This window comes from Rissa tridactyla, chromosome 2, assembly GCF_028500815.1.
Source record: "Rissa tridactyla isolate bRisTri1 chromosome 2, bRisTri1.patW.cur.20221130, whole genome shotgun sequence".
NCBI classification, from domain to species: domain Eukaryota; kingdom Metazoa; phylum Chordata; class Aves; order Charadriiformes; family Laridae; genus Rissa; species Rissa tridactyla.
Window position 1 is genome coordinate 107,910,196 of NC_071467.1, and position 23,787 is coordinate 107,933,982.

Genomic DNA, 23,787 nt, shown 5'->3' on the forward strand with positions numbered 1-23,787 from the left:
CACAGTACAAGTGAAATTGTTCCTCTCCTCCTGTGGTAGGGAAAAGTTGTATAACTAAGACGTGCCACCTTAATAAAATACAGAAGTTAGGAAAAGGTCACTCTAATTACTGAAATTTAAGTTTTCATTTTATTCCATTACATTTAAATAGTGTTATCACATGGTTTTGAATGTCAGATAAGACTTGTGCAAATACTCTGTTCAAAATGGCACTAACTAAATTAAATGTCTTTACAATCTCCTCTTTTTTTTTTTTTTTTTTTTCTTCCCACAGCCAATAGATGCATACTTTGGAAAGAACTGTAAAGTAATGGGATTATTTTCTTCACAAGATTCTGTAGAGCAATTTATATGAAAATAATTTTCTGAGACATCTTAAAGCATAATGGAAAAGAACTTTAGAATTTAGGAACTAGGAGACTCGCATCCTGTTACAGGCTGGTATGCGTGCTAAAAGAGCATGAAAAACCAAAAAAAAAAAAGGTAGTTGACCTTCTGGAGCTGTTGAATGCCCACGGGAGGCTTGAAAAACTAGTAATCAGTGAAGTCTTTTTATAGAGAATAGCGCAACAAGCAAGGGAAAGGGCAGCCCCCAGCTACAAAGTACAGCATAGGGGCTGGGAGAGGAAGAATGACCTGAAGGGTGGGAGTGAAAAGTTAGTGGGGGGAGATGACTCCAGCTAACTTTTGGAAGAGCAGAGCTGGCTATACTTGTGACTACTGTCATCTAATTCAGTCCAGCTTGTCCGGGGTCTGTCTCCTGCTTCTCTGGAGCTGTCAGCAGGCTGATGCCACAGCAGCCGAATCCCACAATATTCTGAAAAATGGAAAGAAGATGCGGCACGGATGTTGAGAAGCAAATGGCACCAATGGATATTCTCGGCTTTCCTTCTTCATTTCAGTTCTCAAACAAAATGAAATTCACTTGGGCTACCCTGATTTCTGCCACAGAAGTTATTGGGGTGGAACCAGCAATTCAAAGTCTTTATGGTGTCCCCTTGGCCGGGAGACCTGTAGGTGGGAAATGTTCCTTTCTGAATAGGCTTTGTAGGTAGGATTTCTCAGAGAAACTAGACAGCTCAAAACCTCGGAGGTCTGAAAGAAAAAAATATTTTACTCTTTCTTTCTTTCTTGTTTTAACTAAAAGAGCTGTGGAACATTTCCACCATTATGAGAAACGTTTCAAAGAATGAGATATGGACAGACAGACAGATCTGAGGTCAGAGAGATAAGCAATATTAAATCCCAGGGGAGTTTCAACCAGACTGATGCTATTATATAGGAGGTGGAGGAGAAGGAAAATTGTGCAGATATTATATTTTTGTATGAAAATTCATGTGTGACTCATGCAGGGGAAAGCACATTTTTAATATTCAACTGCTACTGTAGCAGGAGTGCTCCTAATATGACAATATACATAGGCATTCTCCCTGAGATTACGGTACTGAATGTTAACGCTGGTGCTCAGAAGGCAGTTGCTTTGAAGTAAGTTAGTGGATGAATTTACTGCATGCCAGCTATTTTCTGCTCATTATCAGTAAAAGCAGGCTAAGCTACGCTCCACTCCAGATTATCTGTCTACACTGCAAAATGAAGGAGAGCCACAGCGCAAACTCAAGCTGTGGAGCCCTGACAGCCACGCTGCTAATATATATAATGAGGTGATAACCTCCTTAAGATCATGAGGTAGCAGTAGATACATGTCCAAGATGTGTAGTAGAAAAATACTTTTAGATTACTCATGATCTATTTACACCTCTGCCTTGCCTTCTAGGATCCAAATGTAGGAGCTCAACAAAGTACCTTACAGTATCAGAGACCTAATTCTAAACTGTATTTGGTTCGATGATTTCTTTGATTAACATCCACTTCCTATCATCAGATTATGTTAGTGTCAAGCAGCATACCCAAACGGAGTGCCAATGATGGCGGTGCCCAGATCCTTTACAGAATTTTTTTTTTATCGAGGCTATCAAACCCCCCTTTTCAATGATGGTAAATGTTCTCACAGACATTAATAGGGTTAGGCTTCCTTTGGCATGAAACAAACCCTCTAAGCGATAAACCTCCGCAGTTGCAGGGAAACGTGGACATTGAAGTTAGTTTATGATGGTTTTGGTAGAAGGAATTACATTTTAGGTCATTTCTGTTATTCAGCTAGAAGTGTTGAAGCATTAAACTCCCAGGTTTGTTCTGTGGAAAAGAAAGCATCTTATTTAGTAGTAAAGAATGATTACAGCTCAGAAAAATTGCCGTTGTCCCTGATGGTAGTTCAAAGGATTTAAAACTTTTAACCTCCTATTATTGAGTACGTATTTGTGGAGAGATGCCATGCAAGAAAAAAGTAGTTCCCATTTGTATACCTTACCTAAACCATGAAAGCAATGTCATTTATTTCCAAATTTCTTTTTTTTTTTAAGATTTTCTATGTTCTCTCCTTTGCATGCTTGAAACGAATTACTTGGCTAGATGTAAACTGGTCTCACCTCCCGTCAGTCCAAGGCAATGAATGTCACAATGAATCCAGCGAAATATCTCCTGACCAGTTTTTATTTTCACCACACACACACGGGTAAAGAAACAGAGGAACTCCAGCCAGGGAACAATAAAAAAAAAATCCTTTCATTGACATCAGGGAAGTACCACATCTAGAGATGGACCTTCTATCTCTTCTTCTTCAAGAACCCCCCCTTTCGAGAAAGGACTCCAGGCCCCTTCGGTTGATTTCCAGGATCTCTCTTTAGTTGTAGAGTGATGGCAGCTGCTTTTGTAAGAAGGAACGCAGACCTGAAAGGTATTTCCCTTTTTGCTGCTCTTACTGGAAGTACCTGAAGAGCACTGGGGTAAGGCAGAGACATAAATGGAACTTACAGAGATTAGCTGCAGGGACAGCTGTCAGTTCTGAAACTGATAATCTGTCTGTGTTATAGATGACATATTATGTTGATTGTTTCCAAGTGGAAATAAAAGTATTTTTTAAATGATATCATTTGATTTGGAGTGGTTGGTAGAGATGGAAAACAGATAAGGAGCGCATTTCCTTTACGCCCTTGCCACATTCTCAAGAGCAATTCTTGTCTGATCTTGGTGTTTCTGTGCTCAATCAAACAGCCTGTTAAGAAGCTCTCAAATTGTTTCTGTTCACCAGAATGATACTTTTACGAAATCATGTTTAATTACGTGTAGCTAATTCTTTACAAATGCATATTAAAACCCAAAGAAATATTCCATTTCAGTAATAAAGTACAGACTATGACACCAGTTCCCTATAAAGCAAGTTCCCATAACAGAAATTGTTGTAGGTATCCAAAAAGGATGTGAAGACAAACCTGAACATTGCATCCGAAACCACTACACTTAGAAGGAAAATCAAACCTCTGCTCTTTTCTATCTCAGTCATGAGTCTCAAGTTGCAGCCTAAATGAAAATGTAGATTCACATCTGAACTGTGACATATTCCTGTCACATTGTCTACTTCCTGTTTTTTCTTTTCATAGCTGGTCATCCAGATAGCCAGCTTTCCCCTCTTACCTCCTCTGTGTCAGCCGTCAAAGCCTAAGGATGTTTAAATAAGAGATTAAAGGACTTTCTTGAAACATTAACAATTCCCTTCTATCATTTTCACAAAATCCTGCATTTGTCTAGTGCTATTATTGTTACTACTACACACTAACATAAACCAGGTTTTGTCATTCGTTGTCTCCTCCAGCTTTATTTACAGCTCAAATCATAATCCATTTTATGGATTATATACTGAATGCCTTTACCTCCAGTTTCCCAGAAGGCTAAACATATTTTATATCAATGTTTTTCAAGCCAGCGAACAACTGCATTTCCTGGAAATTATTTCAAGAAATCAGAAAACACCTCAACTTAAAGAAGAAGAAATGCTCCCTGATTACAACTGCAATTCAATCATTTCTTTTTGTTCTGATGTGACCCGCCTGCTTTACAGAAGGTATTATCGACCGTTACAAGGCGCGGAGCCATTTCGTCACCGTTTTATTCATCAGCCATGAGAGTGATGAGACCTAGAGGAGAGAGCGGGGTTGCACTGTGGTAGGTGTTGTACGAGCGATCGTTTCTGACTGGCAGCAGATTAACTACCACAGCAAGCACAGCTGTGGCAGAAACAGCTCCTCCTATGCAAATAACCCTAATAAAAATGGAAATAAGACAGGCAGAAGATCAGTTTCTTCGTAAGATTGTTCCAGAGTGCTCTTCAAAAACCCATCTGTCTTTAGAAATAGGGCCTTGCATTCATTTTTGATGCCAAATAAGAATTGGATAGTATTGGAACAACAGAAATGGAATGCAACTGATGACAGACAGGCAGCGAAATAGGAGGCTACGCCCATACCGCTCATGTAATTGCTAGCGGGTACGAATTGTAACTTGATGTATGTATCCAGGTCTTCTGTCGGTGCTAATGCCTCTGGTCCACTGAAATATGCCTAGCCGCCGATACGATGTGACAATTAGAAGCTTTAGAGATACTGGATTCTGCGTCTACTTCGCCCTTCAAACTGCTGCCCTCGTGTCACTGTGTTAACTGTGCTCTTCCCTCCCGCAACGTTACTCTTGAGAGCTGCACAGTAAAGCTGATCAACAGATATGGTCAGTCGCACAGCAATTTTACATCAGGAAATCTGTGTCTCTGCAGATAATTTCAATTTTTCTTTGGCAGAAAGCATAGAAGGGTTTTTTTGTTGTTGTTGTTGTTGTTTCTTTACTACTGATTTGCTCTTTTACTTAATAAAATATCCTATTTTGCAAAGACAGTAACAGAACCAGAGAAGAGGAAGCAAAAGAATCATATTCCCAACCATGCTAATATAATCCTATGCTGTTAAAAAATGAAGTAATCAATCCCAGGGATAACAGGATGTACAATATATAACGAATGCATGATGCAGTTTATAAGAATGGATGACAAATGGCATCTTCAGAAACAGGGAGGCGGATGTCTGAGGCTTAAAATCACCAAGTAGCACAGGAAACCAGAAATATAACTGATCCACGAGTTACGCCTTCAGGGTATCCCAAGACCTTTGCCTGTTGCCAAACTTTAAGCTAGCAGAGGAGTCGAAGGTGGGCATCAGTGATTGCTTTATGCTTCCTGATGACGATCTTCAACTGTATCTATTTATGGGAGAGGTATCATCAGGACTGTGATCAGTCTTTGCAATTCTAGATTTAGAACTTGCTTTTAATTGCTCTTGTCAAGCTTCCCCTACTTACAAAGAGCAAGAGGAATACAAATTGAACGTTCCCAGATACTTAAAACTTTTCTTACTTTTTTTCTTTTAAAACAAAAAATCAAATTGTATTCACTGACCTCTGCTACTTTTTTCTTCTTCTATGCCTTTATTCTGAAAAATCTTATCCGCTAGGATCCAACTGAAAGAGTCAGAGGATACTTAAAACTCTATTTTCAGACAGATACGTGACTTTTTGCAAATGAGCTGTGTGAGGTGTTGTGGGTTTAGCTCTGTAGGAACAGAACTGGGTCAATAACACATTTTATGTGGACCTCTGAGATGGTTATGCCTTTCAGTCGCTGCCAATAGTGAAACAAGTATCCTAGACATGAGTGCTCGTATCATGGACAATCTGAGCTTCTCAGTTCTTGCAGCCCCTTTATTCTCCAAGAATGCCTATAGAAAATTTCAGAACGGGAGTACTTAAACGCAGCCAAAAAAATGGCACTTGGGCATGGGGTTATGTGGGAGACAGCTGGGTGGCCTTTGATTTTGTAGTGCTGACTGTGATTAAAAATTCAGCTCAGAAATGAACCAGTGCAAAGACTAAATGTCCTATCTGTGTCATGGTTTCATCTATGTGCCTACCTGACTATGTTGCTAGTCCACCTCCCAGCTCAGCAACTCAAAGGAATAAGTGGTTCCCTTGCAGAGCTCTGTCTGTACTCCGGGTATTTCAGATGAGTGTAGCGTAAGCTACTGCTTGCTTTCTCTTTCATTTTGTGTTTCTATTCCATTTTTTCTTTTCACACCGCAGTGCATTGTTTTCCTCTGTGTTTTAGGAATTGTCCTTTTCTTTCTCTTCACTCATTTATCTCTTACACTGCGGTATTTTCTCTGTGGTGCACCTATCCCCACATTCTCTCACCTACCTTGCTCAGCCTCCTCCAAAGCATTGCCTGATTAGAACGGCGGGGAAAGGGCCATTTTTAGCTGGATCCGAAGAAACATTCAAAAAAGGTAAGCTTATTTAGAAGACCGAGCTGTGGATGCAGTACTGCCATACTGTGGTAGTTTCTTAGACAAATGAAGCGTCACAGAGGGCTGCCATCTCAAAGGAAACAGAACCTTGCTGGAAATGAATCCATTACGGGAGATGGACACTGCAACACTCTTCAGTGAATTATAGCTGATATTTTTGCTCACAATTACCTGGCAGGAAAGACTCGAGCCCCATTCCTTGCCTGCGGATTTATTCCAGCTGCTGAATGTTCCACCCGAAGTCCTTCGTCTCCTCATTTTAACTAGTGCATGCAGAGGCTGGCAGCCTGGCTGAGGCGGACAGTCAGCTCTAGTCCAACCGCCCTAATTCAGTGTGGTGAGGTGGGAATGCACCCAGTTTCCCAAGACTTGCCAAAATCAGACGGCATTGTCTTTTGTACTATGGACAACTGACTTGGAGAGTACCAGACAATAGTTTGTGTCTCTTGCTTACCAACTATTTTAAAGGCTCTTTGCTTCCTATTTCACACGAGTTCAATACGTCCAATTTTAAGAAGGAAACAAATGGAAAAGTGTGTCTTCGAAAAGTCACATCAGCTATGTGGTCAATCGCTTTTCCACTTCGAAAATCAGTGCACAGGGTTCACTGATCAGTGCTTTACACCACTAAGCAAAGAAAAGTTTATGATTTTCTGGATTAAACACTTCAATGCAGTTCAAGCAACCACATCCCTGTACAAAGCACTTAGAAGAAATAATATCAATACCCTCTTATGTCTTGAAAAGGGGAAAAAGTCCCCCTTAAAAGCTGTGAATGTCATGGCAATAATCGATTTCTGAAGTGGAAATTTATGTAGGATGCCAGCAGTGGAAAAATTAAGCAATGGAAAATAGGATGGCCTAAAAGTGAGGCAAAGGCAGTTTAAGATGCATCTGTACTGCCTTTTGAGTTCAGCTGGGCAGCTGGCTGGGAAGCTGCTGCACTGGGAAATAGCGATGAGATCCATAAAAGGGATGGAAAAATGTATAGATGAGTGTTGCTGTAGGTGTTACAGACTTCCAAAGGACCTTGATGGTGGGCCTCACTGTCAGACAGTGGCAATTTTGCCAGACTGATGAAGGATAGTTATGCCACAAGAGGGTGCACTGGGATAAGAAGGCTGCACGGATAAAGGCATTATATAAAACATCACAGTGGAAGACACCATTTCAAATAACTTCAGTATCTCCTCGTAGAAGCAAAGGTCTCAATAACTTCCTTGTATTCCCTCCACCTAACACCTAGAGGGTAATGAAACTGCACAAATATGATGTTACGAGTGTCTCTTTAACCGTATCCATTTTTTTCCATGCATTGGGCAATCACTTATTTGTGTGCCTATGTGACAAGGTGAACATAGCCCTTCCTTTAGGTATAATTCCAATATCACCGCCTTCTAGTCAAGAATGACGTGCCCAGCAAGTCTCCTGCTGCAAACATGACACACGCCATTGTCCTGTGAGCTTACAGTTGTCAGTATTCTCTGAAAAAACCTCATAAAATAACCAGGTATACAATGAAATCTTACCTATAACTTTTCCTAGGAATAGTGCCTTCGGGGAATCAAACTGAATATCAGACGCTGTTGGCAGGCTGTAACTTGTTGGAGGATAGTGATCAAGCTGGGGGAAGAGAAAAGAAATGATGAGTATTTTGAACTGATCTGCCTTCTTACGGTGCTATCGTATCAGGTTTACTTTGTAGAGTTTATGCCACCACTTACAACTCTGTCTGATACGCTCTGCTTTCGTTTTCATAAAGGAAAAGTAACAGTTAATACCCCTCCTTCCATATCTGACATTTCCAAGGTTCCCAAGGCCTGAAAAATACCTATATTGGATATTTGTATGTTCCAGTTGCTGTAGAATCATTTCAGCTTTTGCCTGTGCGCTTCAATATAATTGCTAAAAATAACAACAGCGTCAACATCAACAATAAACCAGCTTATTATTTTAATGCAGGATTTCCATGTTACTGCTAAAGCTAGATTTACATGCTTTGCCCGCGAGAGAATAGCTGAGACTAATGTAGGTGTTGGCCCTTTTCCTTTTCTTTCAGAAAAGTAAAAAATTAATAAGACACACATTTTTGCACTTCATGTTTATTATTTTCTTGTTGAAAATGTTGTTCAACTTAATTGTGATGACACCTAGTGAAACCTAAGAAATAAATTAACGAGTAATCAACTTAGCTAAATAGTATAATCTACAGGAAACTCATCTTGTCCCTGATATGGCATAAGAATCACATTATATTAGAATATTTTTTCCTGTTTTTTAACTATTTAACAGAAAAATGTGAAGAGAGAGGAAGAAAACAAACTGCCTATGCTTAGCAATAGCACTATTAAGATAGTTCAATACAGCTCAGTAGAGTTTTGATGTTCACATTTCATAAAGGTAACTGGGGTGAATTTTTAACTTTGCTGTTGTTATTTATTTTCTTGGCTTTATGTATTTAATAATTTAATAATAATAAATTACACAGGCTTTAAGAGGGCAGGCCCACAATTGTTTATTTTATTATGTCCTTACCTCGGCATGAAACAAGATAGAAACTCATAGGTGATTTAAGACTTTGCAGGGTATTACGGATTGCAGACGTAATTCTGGAAAAACCGCAATACTGAGGGGCATACAATTTTTTAACATACCTTTTTGGCATATTTCTAATTTCAAAACACCATTACCTTGAATTAGTTAGCTTTAATGATACTGCAGCGGTTGAAAGGAAACGAATGGCAGATAGCATAGAACTGACTGGCTGAATCCCATTATACACTGGAATTCTGTGAGCTCATTACTGGGAAAGCCTACTAATGTCATACCCATGAATCTGCAGAGGCAATCATCTCAGAAAACTATGACAACTGGAAAAGAGGGCTTCTGTCTTTCTTATACTGCCCCGTAAAGCCTCAAGAGTAGTGTATATACATAATAGACAAAAAAGTTGCCTGCAGGTGCCAAAAGAGGTCTAGCAAATACGTTCAGAAATTATTTTTAATTGACCATAACGAGTTTATACACTGGTTATTTAAAATTTGGCCATCAGTGTTTATCAGCACGACTACTGGCTAGCTCCCAACTTTAGACTGCAGTTTTTTTGAGTTAAATACATCGAAACACATAGTTTCATCTTCTTACTCAGAAAGTAAGACGTTTCAGTTTGTTCACAGTATCTTGAACAGCTTTTCTGAGATTTTTAATAGCAGAAATAACGTATTTTACCTGAAAATAGACTTATATAATTTAAAATAAAAATGAGTTATTTTTGAAAGGGTGCAGCCAAGCGCATACAAAGAGTTAAAATACAAAACCGTTCTGAACCTTAACCACAGTGGATCCTACTGAGTACAAACTCCAGTTAAGTGCTTGCTATTGCTTTCCCTGGTGGAAGGGAAATCGCTGTTCTGGCGTCCAGCACCACAAGGGTCAGACCTGTTGTCAATGGGAGCTGCAGGCATTTCAGGTGAACAAAATACTTCCTTCTTATTTCAGAAGACAAAGAGGAATGGCTCAGATCAGATCTCGGAGCTGCCATGGTATTTATCAGTATGGTTATTAAACTAAAGGTATAGACTTTCCAGAGGCATATCAGGAAAAGACTGGTGAAAAGACTGATCCACAAAAACCTGATCCTCCAGCCTCTCACATGCCAAGACTTTAACCTCATGTAACTTCTTTGCCTGCAGTGGAATTATTTCTGATACATTCTGATTGCACAGGATTCATCTCCTAGGTTCTCCTTTTATATGTATGACTTAAAATACGCTGAAGTAACTCTGATATAATAGTGTGGTTTCCTACCACGTACATTGGTATTTGTCAACATCATCAACATTTAAGTTCTTCCTTTTCCAAAACCAATCTGGGGCAATTCTTAAATATTTCTTTTCATTGTGACTTGGAATATGAGTAGAGGGGTTGATCAAATCATCGCTAACCTGATAAGATACTAATAAATCATAATAATTATTATCAGTCTCTCATTTAATTTAATTTGTCAATGTATTGTGTGTATCGTAGAGCTGTAGCCATGGTCCAGGTGTCCATTATCAGAGCAACCATTAGGAACAAGAAACAAAAAAGTCATCCCTGCCTAATGTACAGGCTGCCTCTACCTGAAAATGCTAATTGTGTCTGCAGGACAAACCTGAAAATTAAAAGTCAATTTAAATGATGAATCACTGTGAGCATTTACATGCACAAATACAGAATATCAAATCCTGCCAGCTGTGGTGCGGTGAAACTCCCTTTGTCTTCAGTTAGCTTTCAGGATGCGGAAAGGCTGGTCCATAATGGATTAAAAGACAGTCGGTCCATCAGCTACGTAAAGCTATAGTTTGTTAATTTGCCATACAGATTTCCTGCAAGGCTGCTTTCTGCCCACACAGTACAACAGCCGCTTCAGGGTCTAGGTTTTTATTTTTAAGTTGCTCTATAATTTGGTCCCAGAACATCTAATATATCACCCTATCACCCAAAGCTTAGGTTTTGTAGTTCAGCTAATGAAACATGTTGTATTTGCTAAGAAGTTCTTCTGAGGCCATGGTGTAAAATCCTTCAGAAATGACAGAGCATTGCAAACCTCACCTTGTTCTGTCACCTACAAATGTCCAATTTTGCCTTTCCTGGCAAAAATGGATAATGGCACTCACATTTAAAATAAGTAAGAATATACAATTATGTATCATAGAATCATCTAGATTGGAAGGGACCTTTAAGATCATCAAGTCCAACCATTAACCTAACGCTGCCAAAAACACCACTAACACTAAATGTCCCTAAGCACCACGTCTACCCAACTTTTGAATACCTCCAGGGATGGTGATTCCACCACTTCCCTGGGCAGCCTGTTCCAACATTTGATAAACCTTTTGGTGAAGAAATTTTTCCTAATATCCAGTCTAAACCTCCCCGGCATGACTTGAGGCCATTTCCTCTTGTTCTATCGCTTGTTACTTGGGAGAAGACACCAACCCCCGACTCTCTACAACCTCCTTTCAGGTAATTGTAGAGAGCAATAAGGTCTCTCCTCAGCCTCCTCTTCTCCAGACTAAACAACCCCAGCTCCCTCAGCTGCTCCTCATAAGACTTGTTCTCCAGACCCCTCACCGGCTTCACTGCCCTTCTCTGGACCTGCTCCAGACCCTCAATGTCTTTCTGCAGTGAGGGGTCCAAAACTGGACTCAAGGTGGGACCTCACCAGTGCCGAATACAGGGGGACAATCACTTCCCTTGTCCTGCTGGCCACACTGTTGCTGATACAGGCCAGGATGCTGTTGGCCACCTTGGCCACCTGGGCACACTGCCGGCTCACCTTCAGCCGGCTGTCTACCCACACTCCCAGGTCCTGTCCCAGCAGGCAGCTCTCCAGCCACTCTTCCCCAAGTGTTGCATGGGGTTGTTGTGACCCAAGTGCAAGACCTGGCACTTGGCCTTGTTGAACCTCATACCATTGGCCTTGGCCCATTGATCCAACCTGTCCAGATCCTTCTGTAGAGCCATCCTATGCTCAAGCAGGCTGACACTCCTGCACAACTTGGCATCATCTGCAAACTTACTGAGGGTGCACTCATTCCCCTCATCCAGATCATTGATAAAGATATTGGAGAGAACCAGCCCCAATACTGAGCCCTGGGAACACCACTCGTGACCACTGTCATATGTTATGACAACAATCCCAAAATAATGATGCTGTATTTCACCAAATCCCTTAAACTGGTGTGTGATCATAGGTTGCCCATCTCTGGAAAGAGGGATCGTACCAGTGCTGTGGCAGGGGAGCAAAGGGCAGGGAACTAGCACTCCTGCCCTCTCCCCCCTTTTTTTCTGATTCCTCTAGAAAATCCCTACACAAGCACAGCAGGGAGGCAGAGGCAGACCCATACCCATACCTGCACACTGGAGTCCTCCAGTGGGACTTCTGTGGCAAAGCTCAAAGAGAGAGGCTGCAGCAGGGCATACAGGGCGTGCCAGCAGCGAAACCACACATCTTTCTGGTGCGGCCAAATATGAGATATGAGCAGGTGTGCCCCCTCTTCCCCCCACCTTGGAACCGTTTAGTTAGCAGGGATCTTGGCCAGATTAAAAAAACAAACAAATCCTCTCAGTGACCTTGTTTCTCCTGGAGTCTTCGGCATGGCAGAGCATACCATCACGGTGCAGAAGCAAAAGATCATGCGTGGGAGTCAGGGATGGCAACAAGGAGACTCCTAACGCTGGGTTCTATCGCAGGCTCTAACAGATACAGACAGTTTACTGCTTAGAGGTATTAGTTTTTAACTGACCTTTTGCACTGAATTGATCACTGAATCTACCTACTCAAATTTATTTTTCAGATCTTGTTGCAGTCAAGGAAAAGATTTCAGAATGGGTCCAGTTATGACTCGTTTTAAGGGTTTAATGACTCTCTCTGAAGTTTTGGGTTGCTTTGATTCCTGCTTGAAATAAATCTCCATTTGAAAACTGGTGATACTGATTTCGTGGCCTTGTCATCAGTAAGGACAAGCATTTCTGATGAGCAATAGAGCCAGCTCCATCTCCACTGCTAACTCTAACATCTCTTGTCCCACGGGGGACGCCCACGTTGCTTTCCGCAGCCAGCTCTGAGCTATGCCCTTCTCTAATCCTGGCACCTGAAATGACACGGTGCGCCACCAGACAACAGTGAGATTTCTGTCCGCTCGCTTTTATTGCTTGTCTTTGTTCTAAACTAGCATTATCTAATAAAAGAAAACGGGTTTTTTTAGAGGCACTTAACCCAGGATTTCTTTTTTAGGTCAGTGAGTTAAAGGACCAAGCTGAATTCTTTCCTAAGTTGTATGTGACTGCCATCCAGTGGGTGCTCAAGTGTAAGCCGCTGGAACTGAGCAGCCCACAGTCTTTGTATGAAATACTAGGCTATCAATTTAATATAAGACACATAATAAAAAAGGAATTACTGGAGTCAAATGATATTTGAAAAAAGATACTACATTATTTAATGAAAATTAAATTGAACCTCTGCATACAAAGAGGTTGATGTCACGAATTTGTATTAAATTACAGGTTTTAAATTATGTTTAAGATTTCTCATTACAGTTACTTTTCTTTAAAAACTCATTAATTTTGTTCGAGCTTAATACAAATACACAGTGTGGCTTTGAGCACTACGGAGATGAAAGCAGATGGCAGTTTCTGAGGAACTTGCAGCTTCAGTTCTCAAGTCACGTCACGCCAGGCAGACTGTCTTTATCTGAAGTTGCTGGGATTTAAGCAGAAGTTCAATAAAATGCTATTTCTTTTAAATTACTGTTAACTTAGATAATAAAACTAATCTTGACAGCAGTCCTGAGATTAACAGACATATCAATCGAAGGGCAAATATAATGCCTACATCACCTTAGTAGTCTTGGGGGGGAAAAAGTTTTATGTCTATGTAAGCTATATATACATACGCACACATTATATTCACCCTGTGGATATATCTATATCTGTATCATTGTCAATCCAGCCTCCGTGTGCGTACTGCTATAAAGATAGGGTTTTTCTCTATGCTGAAGACATTTTATAAAAAAAATTTCAAAATGCAATGGAATAATAATGCTGTGAGGCTTAATCTTGCACCATCTGAAGTCAATACAGCTTTGCTATTGCCTTCGGTAATAGCAGGATAAAGAAGGGGATGTGTTATCATCATAAACAATGCAATATTTCTCTCCTGCATGATTCTAATGATTCATCACTTGTATTAAAAAGATTCGCAGTCCTGGGCAAGAGCTTTTTGTGCTAAGTGCTATAATATTGCATAACAAAAAGAAGGTTCCTCCTCAAAAATGCCTACAAATTTAGAATAGACTAGGCATGAGAGCTCAAGAAAATAACAAGGTGGTGTGCACGTGTTTAGATGGAGCTACTCCCAAACATTTAGGAGAAAGACGGAAGGTGACTATGAAAATCAAACACGAGCTATTATTTTTCTTCCAGGGATGACTGAACTCCGACCTCTTAATGGTGAAACAGAGATGAGTATTCACGTGCCGAAAGGTTAGGAAAAAAACTTAAAGCCAACATTTTTAATATTGTGATATTTGAAAATATTTTATCTAGGCTGATCAAAGCCACTGTTACTGCAATTCAGCTCCTTCCTTAGTGTGGCACTAGTGCTTCGCCGATCTTTTTCTGCCAGGTTAGGTCCTTGACCCAGGTTATCATGTGTAAGATCCGAGCCAGAGCAGGGACAAGCCAGGGGCTGTAAAGGAATAGAGGATCCAGAGAAGAAGGCAGGATCATAAACCCGGCATTTTTTACTGGCTTAGGCTGTCACAGACCTGCAGCCTCACTGCTCACCTGGAACACAGGAGGAGGCACGTACCTCACCACCACGATGTAAGGCGAGCTTAAGGTTTGCACTGTGCTTTGAGCTCTTCAGGTGAAATTTCTATCGAGGTATGGTTAATACTGTTTTAGGAACCACTCCAAATTTGTTTTTCTGGTTTAATGCACTGATTTAGTCTTCTGCAGTTTGGTTGTTTTTTTTTTTTAAAATAAATGTCACCTGCAGTCTTTTATGATAAATTATCTTTTTTTGCAGGGATTTAAAGTAGAAACACAATCAACATGTGATACAGACACAGAAAAAACATAGATAAACTGAAGAATAAAATAGAATAAATATAAAAGGTTTCTTTTCTGTTTAAAAACTTGAATCCTTTATGTGCAATTATCTTGTATATTTCCCTGAAGCTGTTCTTGCTCTGATAAATAATCTCAGGGATAATTTGCCTGACTGTAAAAAATACAAAAAAGTTGGATAAAATTTAAATGGAAATGTACATACATAACTCAAAATGTAACAGAAGCACTGATAAGGAAAAGGACACTATTTAGTCTGGCTGCTTCCAATTGAAACAATTCTCTGACGCTTCTTTCACATATCTGTTGACTTTTTATTGCTCACTTTAATAGATGAATTACAACAAATGTTAACAGAAGCAATAGCAGGTCATATAATGCCAAGTTATTAAAATTAAAGAGATCTACCTCAGGTACCTAAAGATGACTTTCACAGGACATTAATTTGTCCAATGTGTGCTGCCGTATAAATGGAAAGCACCTATTTCATGTTAAGTTTTGACTTTTTTTAGGCTTAATGTTAGACTCTGAAAACACTTAACAATTCTTTTGTTCTTTCTTTGTTTCTTTAATTCCAGTAAGGATTGACGCCAAAGCAGCAATCATACAGGCCAAGGAAAACACACACATTCATTGCTGCAAATCCATTATAGAGGATATATATAGTCTCAACGTAAGCCAATGTAGGTAACACGTGCTGTGAGGTGGAGAAGCCTGCTGATACGCTCTGCAGAACTTTGCTCTGCTCTGATACGCAGGCTGGGGGGCTACCAGACTGCACCGTACGCCCTCATGCCTTGAGTGCGCTTGCTTCATTTCCAAGGGAAACAGGGGCGTCAGGCGAGGAAGATATTTCACTTCTGGATATTATCATGATATGAGGCCTAGACATGGCCAAAGTTTGGGAGAAGGCAACTGAAAAGTTCCCCCAAACCCAGCAATACAGGCTTTGCTGAATAGGATGTGAGAAGGATGGAGATATAAAAGAGTTTCTTACGGAGCGGGTTTACAGAAGAGAAAGTAAAGAAGAATATTCTTCCAAAAGGCCTCAAGTTTGACATTATTTCAGCTGATGCAGAGAGAGGGAAAAACTTTTGTATAGATACGTACTTCAGCATCTGCCCCTGCCCCTCTGCAGCAGCTGCAGGGTTGGTGGCAGGCTCACGTTCTACAACCACAGAGCGAGATGCCACCCTCAGATGGGGCTCTACAGATCACATTTTCCCCACTGCATAATTGCCAGTTAGAAAAAGATCTGACCTCACGTTCTGATCTTCAGGGTATGGATATTCCACCCTCTCATTTACTCAGGAGTGAAAGGAGTTCTCGTTTAGGAAAAATAAATTTGTCTGGGGTTTGATGGGGATGTGTGGACTTATCTTGGCAGATGCCACTGACCAACTCCATTGTCCACAAAGGGGAACTAGAAATGGCTCATTTATGAGCTTCCTGCCTACCCACAATTGCTGTCTTTACCTGAAAGATTGTACGTTACACTGTAAAATAAAGAAGTTGAGTAAATTCAGTGAAGGATAAAATCAGCAAAACTGCTGGGAGCTCATGGACATCCTGTGAGCACAAAAGAACAGGTAAGAAAATTATTAATTGGTGAATTATTAATTAATTTCTGATTCTGACGCATATGATTTAAATTCTGTTCCACTGTTTCTTGCTGTTGTTTACAGACTCTTTTGAGAATTGAAAATCTAGTCTTCAGCAACATTCATAACATCATTATACTTGGAGGGAATCTGAAGTATGCAAAGATCGGCATCTGTATTTCTTCCAGAGTTTAGGGTTCTAGCAATGAGATTCTATATCAATATAAGCTTTGTTTTATTTTCAAAATTTCTCATATCAATAGCTTTTTATGCTACTTTGTCACCTATTTGTGACACAACATCTATTTTCAAATCTGCGCAAAAACCATTTCCTTGTGACTTCTGATTGAGAGAAAGAGCTTAGTAGCTATGGGTAAACTGAGTGCTAATGTATTAAATATGCAGTTGCAACACATGCTTCTGCTCTGGAAAATGGTCTGAGTTTGCCTTTCTGTTGCACTAGCAGTTGGAGTAATACATTGCCATTGTAGAATGGCAACAGAAAGTGGAAAAGACGTATCTCAGGGATTTTAAATAATTAATTTCAACAGGAAGGCCTTTACTATCAATAGAACACATGATTTGGTTTTTTTCTTTTTTTTTTCTTTAAGGCAAAACCTGCTTGGAAATTCATTACATATGCTTTTATATAATAGATATACCTGATTATTAGAAAAAAAGCCGAGGGTTGCAGTTGCAGCACTGATATTAACTATGGTTTACATGTTTACCTGTGGTTAAAGTCCTGGATATTTAACACATGTTTTAGTCATGCCAGCTGCTATGGAATTTGCAAATACTGCCTGGCTGTTTTCAAATGATGAACAGTCCTTCCCCTTACCCTACCAGTGCGTGAAATGCTAGTTAAACCAGTCTTCAAATTAATCAGGAGTCTAGACAATTTACAGTACCGTCCAAAGGATTCCGTGGCAGCATGTTTGCCCTGAAAATGAAGGAAATAAATAAAGATGGCACGTCCACATCGGTTTTATGCCATACCTACCATTATCATGTCTAATCCTAGGGTAAAGGTTTTCAAAATGTGACTCAATGGGAGAGCTTTCAGAGAAGAGGTACAGAATTGTTTTATGGCTCAAAAATGATAGACTTCTGACGGTAAACTAAAGTAGTTCAATTTATTTAGTTTCTTACAGACAAGATGAAAAGATGTTTTAATCAGCCTCTCTAAGAAAGTGTGAAGGGGAATGACACCTGACACCAAACATTTCTTTCATCTATCGGGCATAGACAAAAAGATCGCAAAGGTAAATGCTGAAGTTTGCAGAATTCCAACTTTAAATTAGGTGCAAATTCTTTACAGGAATGGCACGTAACCATTGGAAGACGTGGCCAAAGGATATGGTAAATTTTCTATCATTTGAAGTCTTTAAAGCTGGATAAAATGTCTTTCTAGAAAATGTGTTATACTGCTATCATTACTTTTTGGGTTAGCTGCAGAAAATCATTTGGTGAAATTTTATAGCCTCTGCTAAGGAAGAGCTCAAACAGAGTGATCATACTCTGTTGAGGCTTCAAAATATATGAAACATGATAGTTAGGTATGATTCTACAGCAACAATAATGGTAGGAGGTGAAATTATAGCCTCACTGAAGTCTATAAGGAAGTTCCCACTCCCTTTAATGAGATCAAAATTTAATCTCTAATTATAAAAATATTTGATATATTCATTGCATTTAAACCTGGGATTATATGCAGACTGCTTTGCTTCACCCATTTTATTTTATTGCTATTATGTTTACCATTTTATTTTGTACTTCAGATTAGTTTTGAATTAACTTTGTATGATTTACATTTTTTAAGCATCTAGGAGTTTGCAAATGTTATCTCTTTTCAAGTAGTGCAGCGTTCAAAATGGAAATAACAGAACAGACTTGCAAAAATTCTGTTTCTTCTTGGTTTCATTCAGGTAAGGGTCAAATAGTTCCTTGATTATTTTTCACAGTAGATGGATATTTCTACTGCTTACCTCTGGTGAAGTTGGAAAATGGAGATCTGTACAAATAAATTTTCTGGTTTATTCTCAATCTTGTGATGCGTTTAAGTCAAGATTTCCATAAAGCCTCACAATTAAGTTCACTTTGAATGGAGTCAGCTATTAACATCGTGAATATATGGTATTGTTGTGATAGCCTCTCTACCACAGCTCCCCATATTGTTCAAGCCTGAGAGAGAGAACTGTCAGCTATCTTTCCATACGGTCTTCTGAGCAGATGTGGAGTGGCTGCTGACAGTATGGACGGATCTGGGACAAACTGTCCCAACAAAGTTGCTTGGGTCTAATCCTTTTCAGGAACAAAGAAGGCATTAGAAGCTGTGACTCAAAACCCATTCCAGAAATGGCTTTGAAGCAGGTATGAAAGAACTGGAGATCTGCTGAGAATCTACAAGAACATCTTGGTACGGAAGCTGAGAGGCCCAGTCCAAGTCTCTTGACTATCAGCTTTATTCCACTGAAAATTAAAGCACATCATGTGGGGTTTTTTTTCTTTTTTTTTTTTCTTCGTAAGATGCTGATATAGCTTTGTGCAACAGAACAGAAATGCCTCTGATCCAGATTCCACTCCTTATTTTACTCTGGGGACACGCACAGAAGCAGGAGGTGTACGTCTTGCACTAAGGGTGTAGCTGTTGCAGTTCTTTAAGGTACAATTTAAAGCCTGCTGGAGTCAACGGAAGGCCTTTGACTTCAGTGGGCTTTGGATCAGAACCTCTGCTAGGGAGCTTTTGTCCTTGGCGTTCTTAAAAGATTTTACTGATGTGTGAATAGCATTAATCACCCATGAACAGTCGGTAAAGAGTGATCTGGTTTTTATGATATGGAAAATACCCTGCTGAAGCATGAAACCTTTTAATGAAGTCAAACAAAGTAAAACTTGCCCTCTGTGACCTAAAGCTCAGCTCTTGAAATGTCATTTACTGGGATAATGCATTCCCCATCTGTCAGTCTGGGCTTTTTCTTGCCACAGGTGAACTAATGCAGCTTTGGAGGTGTGCCATAGTTACTAGTATCTGGTATTTTACTAGAGACGAGAGATAGGAATTCCTACTAGCAAATGTTAATTTTGCCCCCAGTATTTTCTGGAACAACGGAAAATAAGCAGATCTTTGTCCCTGAATTTATGTCATTTGCTTTTCCTGGCACCTAAATTAACTGTATATCCTTAATCATATCCTTGAGAAACCACTGGCATCACAAAAGGGAGCTTGTAATTTAATGTAGAACTAATTATTGATTTGTCTGCAGTCAGTGCATGTAGAAAACTGAAAGACAAAAACTTCTTGAGAGTCTTTGCTACTGCCTTTAGTCTTGACAGTCTTGGTATCTTAGGAACAGGGATGTAATTCTAGTGAAACCAATTCACACTAAATATTTGGGTTTGTGCTTGTTTATTACTTTATACATGTACAACATTGTGGATATGTTTATTTCAAAGCTCACCTAAAATTCTGAGTGATTGGAGAGTAACTCTGATTTTATGTAAGTAGCCAGTGGTCTCCTGTCTGCCAGCATCAGGTGAGGTCTCACAGAGTTCAATAATGTCTTTTACTGTATTTATATAAAAGTGAAACTCCTGAGAATCATGATATAACTCCAGTTCACATAGTTCATATGGTAGCAATTTATTGCCTGGCTGCAGATTTTTTAAATCTCTCTGGCACTACAGGGGTATTACAGTAAGTTAGAAAGACAGGTATTCTAAGTATGAACTTGCTGTTAAGATCTCAAAAATACTAACTGAGTGCTCTTGAATTGAAGCTTTGATGAGAAATAAATCCTTCTTGTGACACTTTTATGCCATGTAGAGATGTGGAAGTGTGAGCAACAGCACCTGGCAAGCAAGCTGTCTTCCTTAAAAGCAAGCAAACCAGCTGCTCGTCAGGTTGGAGAAGGATTTAGCAGGAAATAAAAGTCTACTCTAATGTTCATTGCTCAGATCTGCAAGAGAAAACTCATACTTTATGATTTGTCCTCTGGATACTGAGGAAAATTGTATTTATATCTTCTGTATTTTCAGACACCATGAAGAGCTTATATTTCAAAACAGGACTCATTTTCAAGTGAACTATGGAACTTAACAGATCCATTTCTGTTTGTATCAGTTCTCTTATTTACAGAACATAACCAGATAAGTAACAAAATCAACTTCCTTATGGGGAATAAACAAAATTTGATAGAAATCTTCTGTTTCAGGATACGGAAGGGGTAGGATTTCTGGATTTGCTTTGTATGGGTCCCTCCTTTCCCTATTCTTGCGTGTGCATCAGACAGATCATCTCATTTAATAAGCCTCAAATGCATCCGCTTTCTGATTACGTAAACAAGCTGTGTTTCAAAAACACTGACTAGATTAAGAAATTTTTACCCCAGCAGAGCAGCACTAACCAAAATGTTTCTGGCTCTTCAAAGCCCTAGACAGGTAGCCATCCAACAGAACACTGGGGAAAAAAAATACTGTTGGGCCACAAATGTAGGTGAGATGATGCAATGCTGGGATACTTAACTGTGTACACGTTTTCCAACTGGGGAAGTACCTCACCTGATCCCTTCAGAAAACCATTTGTTTAGTTTTACAGCTGCCTAAATCAGCCAGCTATGACTCCATAGGAACCATGCCATACCCTCCCCCCCTCCCCCGCCCCCGCCAAATTGAAGCATTTAACAGCAGAAGGGAACCTAACTCTACGTCTTCTTTAGCTTCCATTTAGCAGTAAGAGAAATATATCCAAATGCAACAGCATGCAAGGAAGATGCGTATATATACCCCTCCCAACCTCCAAAAGTCTGAAAAGTGTTTGGATGCATCACCTATATATTTTTTAGATTATCTGGCATTTTGCAAATAATTTTATGGCAATTCTACTTCAATGCATCCAGTGTTATTCTGAGTATCGAGTGCCTCAGCCAAATGACATTGAAAAAGTTTCCTTTTGATGCCTTGAAACGATAACTGTCAGGGATCTATTTTAATCTTTCAGTAGATAATAGTGTGACAGCTACTATCCTTTACTTTTTGGCTCGGTTCCCAAGGAGACTTCCCCTTTTTATATTTCATTTCTTATTGGTTTTGGTTTGCTTCTTGTGAACTATCAAATCCAGATTAATCTATCCCATCCACCGGACTCTCCTGCCAACAAAACTGTTCTCATACCCTGCTGCAATCTCCATGTTTGTAGATGTGACAACCAGGGAATGAAAACAGAGTGCTGTAACGACCACAGAGGGAAAGCTGCCTGGAAACATTGATTGCTTCTTGTAGTGCTTCCCTCAGTTATTTGGATAGTATTATACTATCTCAAAGGTTTGTAAACTGAGATGTGGAGAGACGAAGTTCCTGCCTGGGCTGTACCGAAAACTAAATAAGCCAGAGCTCTGTGCCTTCAATAATACTCTCTGCCTCAGACTCCTGTCACAAAAACATTTAAGCATCTGCTCATCTTTGCAGAACAACACTTCTGATTTCACCGGACTGCAGGGTAAATTTACATTTAAAGACGTTCTCATTTGCAGACTCAGGGCTTACGGCATGATATTTAGCTGTCTGTGCATCAGGCTCTACTGCCATTTAAGATGCTGCAGGGTATCCCTCCCGGGTTCCAGCTGCTGCTCCAGAACGGGGCAGGTTTATCTTATGTCCCATGTTATCTATCAGCCCAGATGTCTCTGATGCTCTTGAGCATCTACAGTGACACGTGTATTAGTCCAACTGTCATCACACTAGAATGAAAATTTCAGAACATAACTCGATGCAATAGAAGGAGCGAATAGCTGCTGTTAACTCCTAGGAGTATGATCTGCAAGCAGAACGCCATCTACTGTTCATTTTACTTCCTAAATTGCACTGGTATCTTCAGAGAGAAGAAAACCATCAAGATAGAGAATGCTACAAGCTACAAGTAATGCAAGCAAACAACCTACAACTTACCTGTAGTACTATGTCCCGTCCATTCCGCGTGATGTTAACAGTATGGGGCTGTCCATTTGCCATGTTTCTGTGGTCAACATCAATGTTATAAGGCTCTTTGGTGCCTCCTAGGCTGTACCGAATTTGCAAATTCCCTAGTGAAAGAAATGTGAAAAGCACCCTCAGGTATTTTGATCTCTATTCACCAGCTGTTTTCCCCTCTTTATTTTCTCATGCAACTGTTATAATTTTACACTTAAATTGCTCTCAGACCTGGTCTCCGCAGTAGGAGAAGCGATAGTGTGTGACATTATAAAGCTACTGGGCTGACAACTGCTTCCGGTTTACAATCCAGAAGTGTGACAATGACCAGCATCTCAAAACCGAAGTGTTTGTAAACACTCCAGACTGCAAATAAAACAAATCAGAGCTATGCCTTGAACAACATGGACAATTGGTACAAATTTGAGCACATCGAGTAGACTTCATTGTTGAGATTATTATCCTTGCTGCAGTAAAATTATTTTAAGTTCTACAAAGCATGATGTTTTCTAAAGAATAAACCATTGATATGCAATGAATAAAGGCAAAATTACAACAAATTAACACTGACACATAATCTACACGAGGGACTTCTTTGCTCTCACATTTAATTGTTGTTGACGGGTGACCGTCTGGACTTTTACAGAAATTTAATAATATATGGTGAAATGAAAACCTCTGGTTATATTGTTAGAAAAGTATAGTCAAAAGTGGTTAATTGATATTCATGACATACTGCCAGACAGATTTTTCTTTTCTAAACAAAAGTGAAGTGTCGGCTCTTTGTAACAAATTTTAATATTTGATTAAAAGGAGGGATGCTTGAAAAGGGAAATGCAGACCCCGTTATTGATCAAAACCTGAAATATTCTGGCCCATAAGAGCAGCCCTAGACCTTTATGACTATAGTTTAGATGTCTGATGCGGGATGCCTCTCATGCACCTTCTTTCTTCCCTGTGAAGGGAAAAAAATGAGTGGCATGTGGAATACTCATACTATCTTATCCCATAGAAGAGAATGGTAGAAAAATCATCCTAATTATGATTTTCACAGGGCACTAAGGCACTATTTGGAATCAAAGAATATTCAGTGTTTATATACAGTTTTAATATTCTAACAGAAGATGATCCATATCCAACCTTCAACTGTCATCAAAATGTTTAGGACCTTATACACTACGCTACATCCATATTTTAGCCACCTCAGTGGGTATCCCGATTTTCAGAAGGACAGTACATTACACTTCAAGGATTCCACTGGTTACTGGTGATATTGCCATGAGTTCAGCAATTACCGTGCCTACATGTGGATGCCTACTTGTCCCCTCCATAATGCTAGTTCACAGCACGGATCTGACTGT

General features: G+C 39.7%; 1 protein-coding gene across 1 annotated transcript in view; it reads right to left on the reverse strand.

The window, feature by feature from the left end:
• The window catches only part of CNTNAP2 (contactin associated protein 2), a 1,192,916-nt gene that overhangs the window by 53,186 nt on the left and 1,115,943 nt on the right, over window positions 1-23,787 (reverse strand). The window contains exons 19-20 of the mRNA XM_054190578.1: window positions 22,406-22,539; window positions 7,772-7,865 (exon numbers count right to left, since the gene is read on the reverse strand). Coding sequence (XP_054046553.1) covers window positions 7,772-7,865; window positions 22,406-22,539 — 228 coding nt within the window. The remainder of the gene's footprint in view (window positions 1-7,771; window positions 7,866-22,405; window positions 22,540-23,787) is intronic.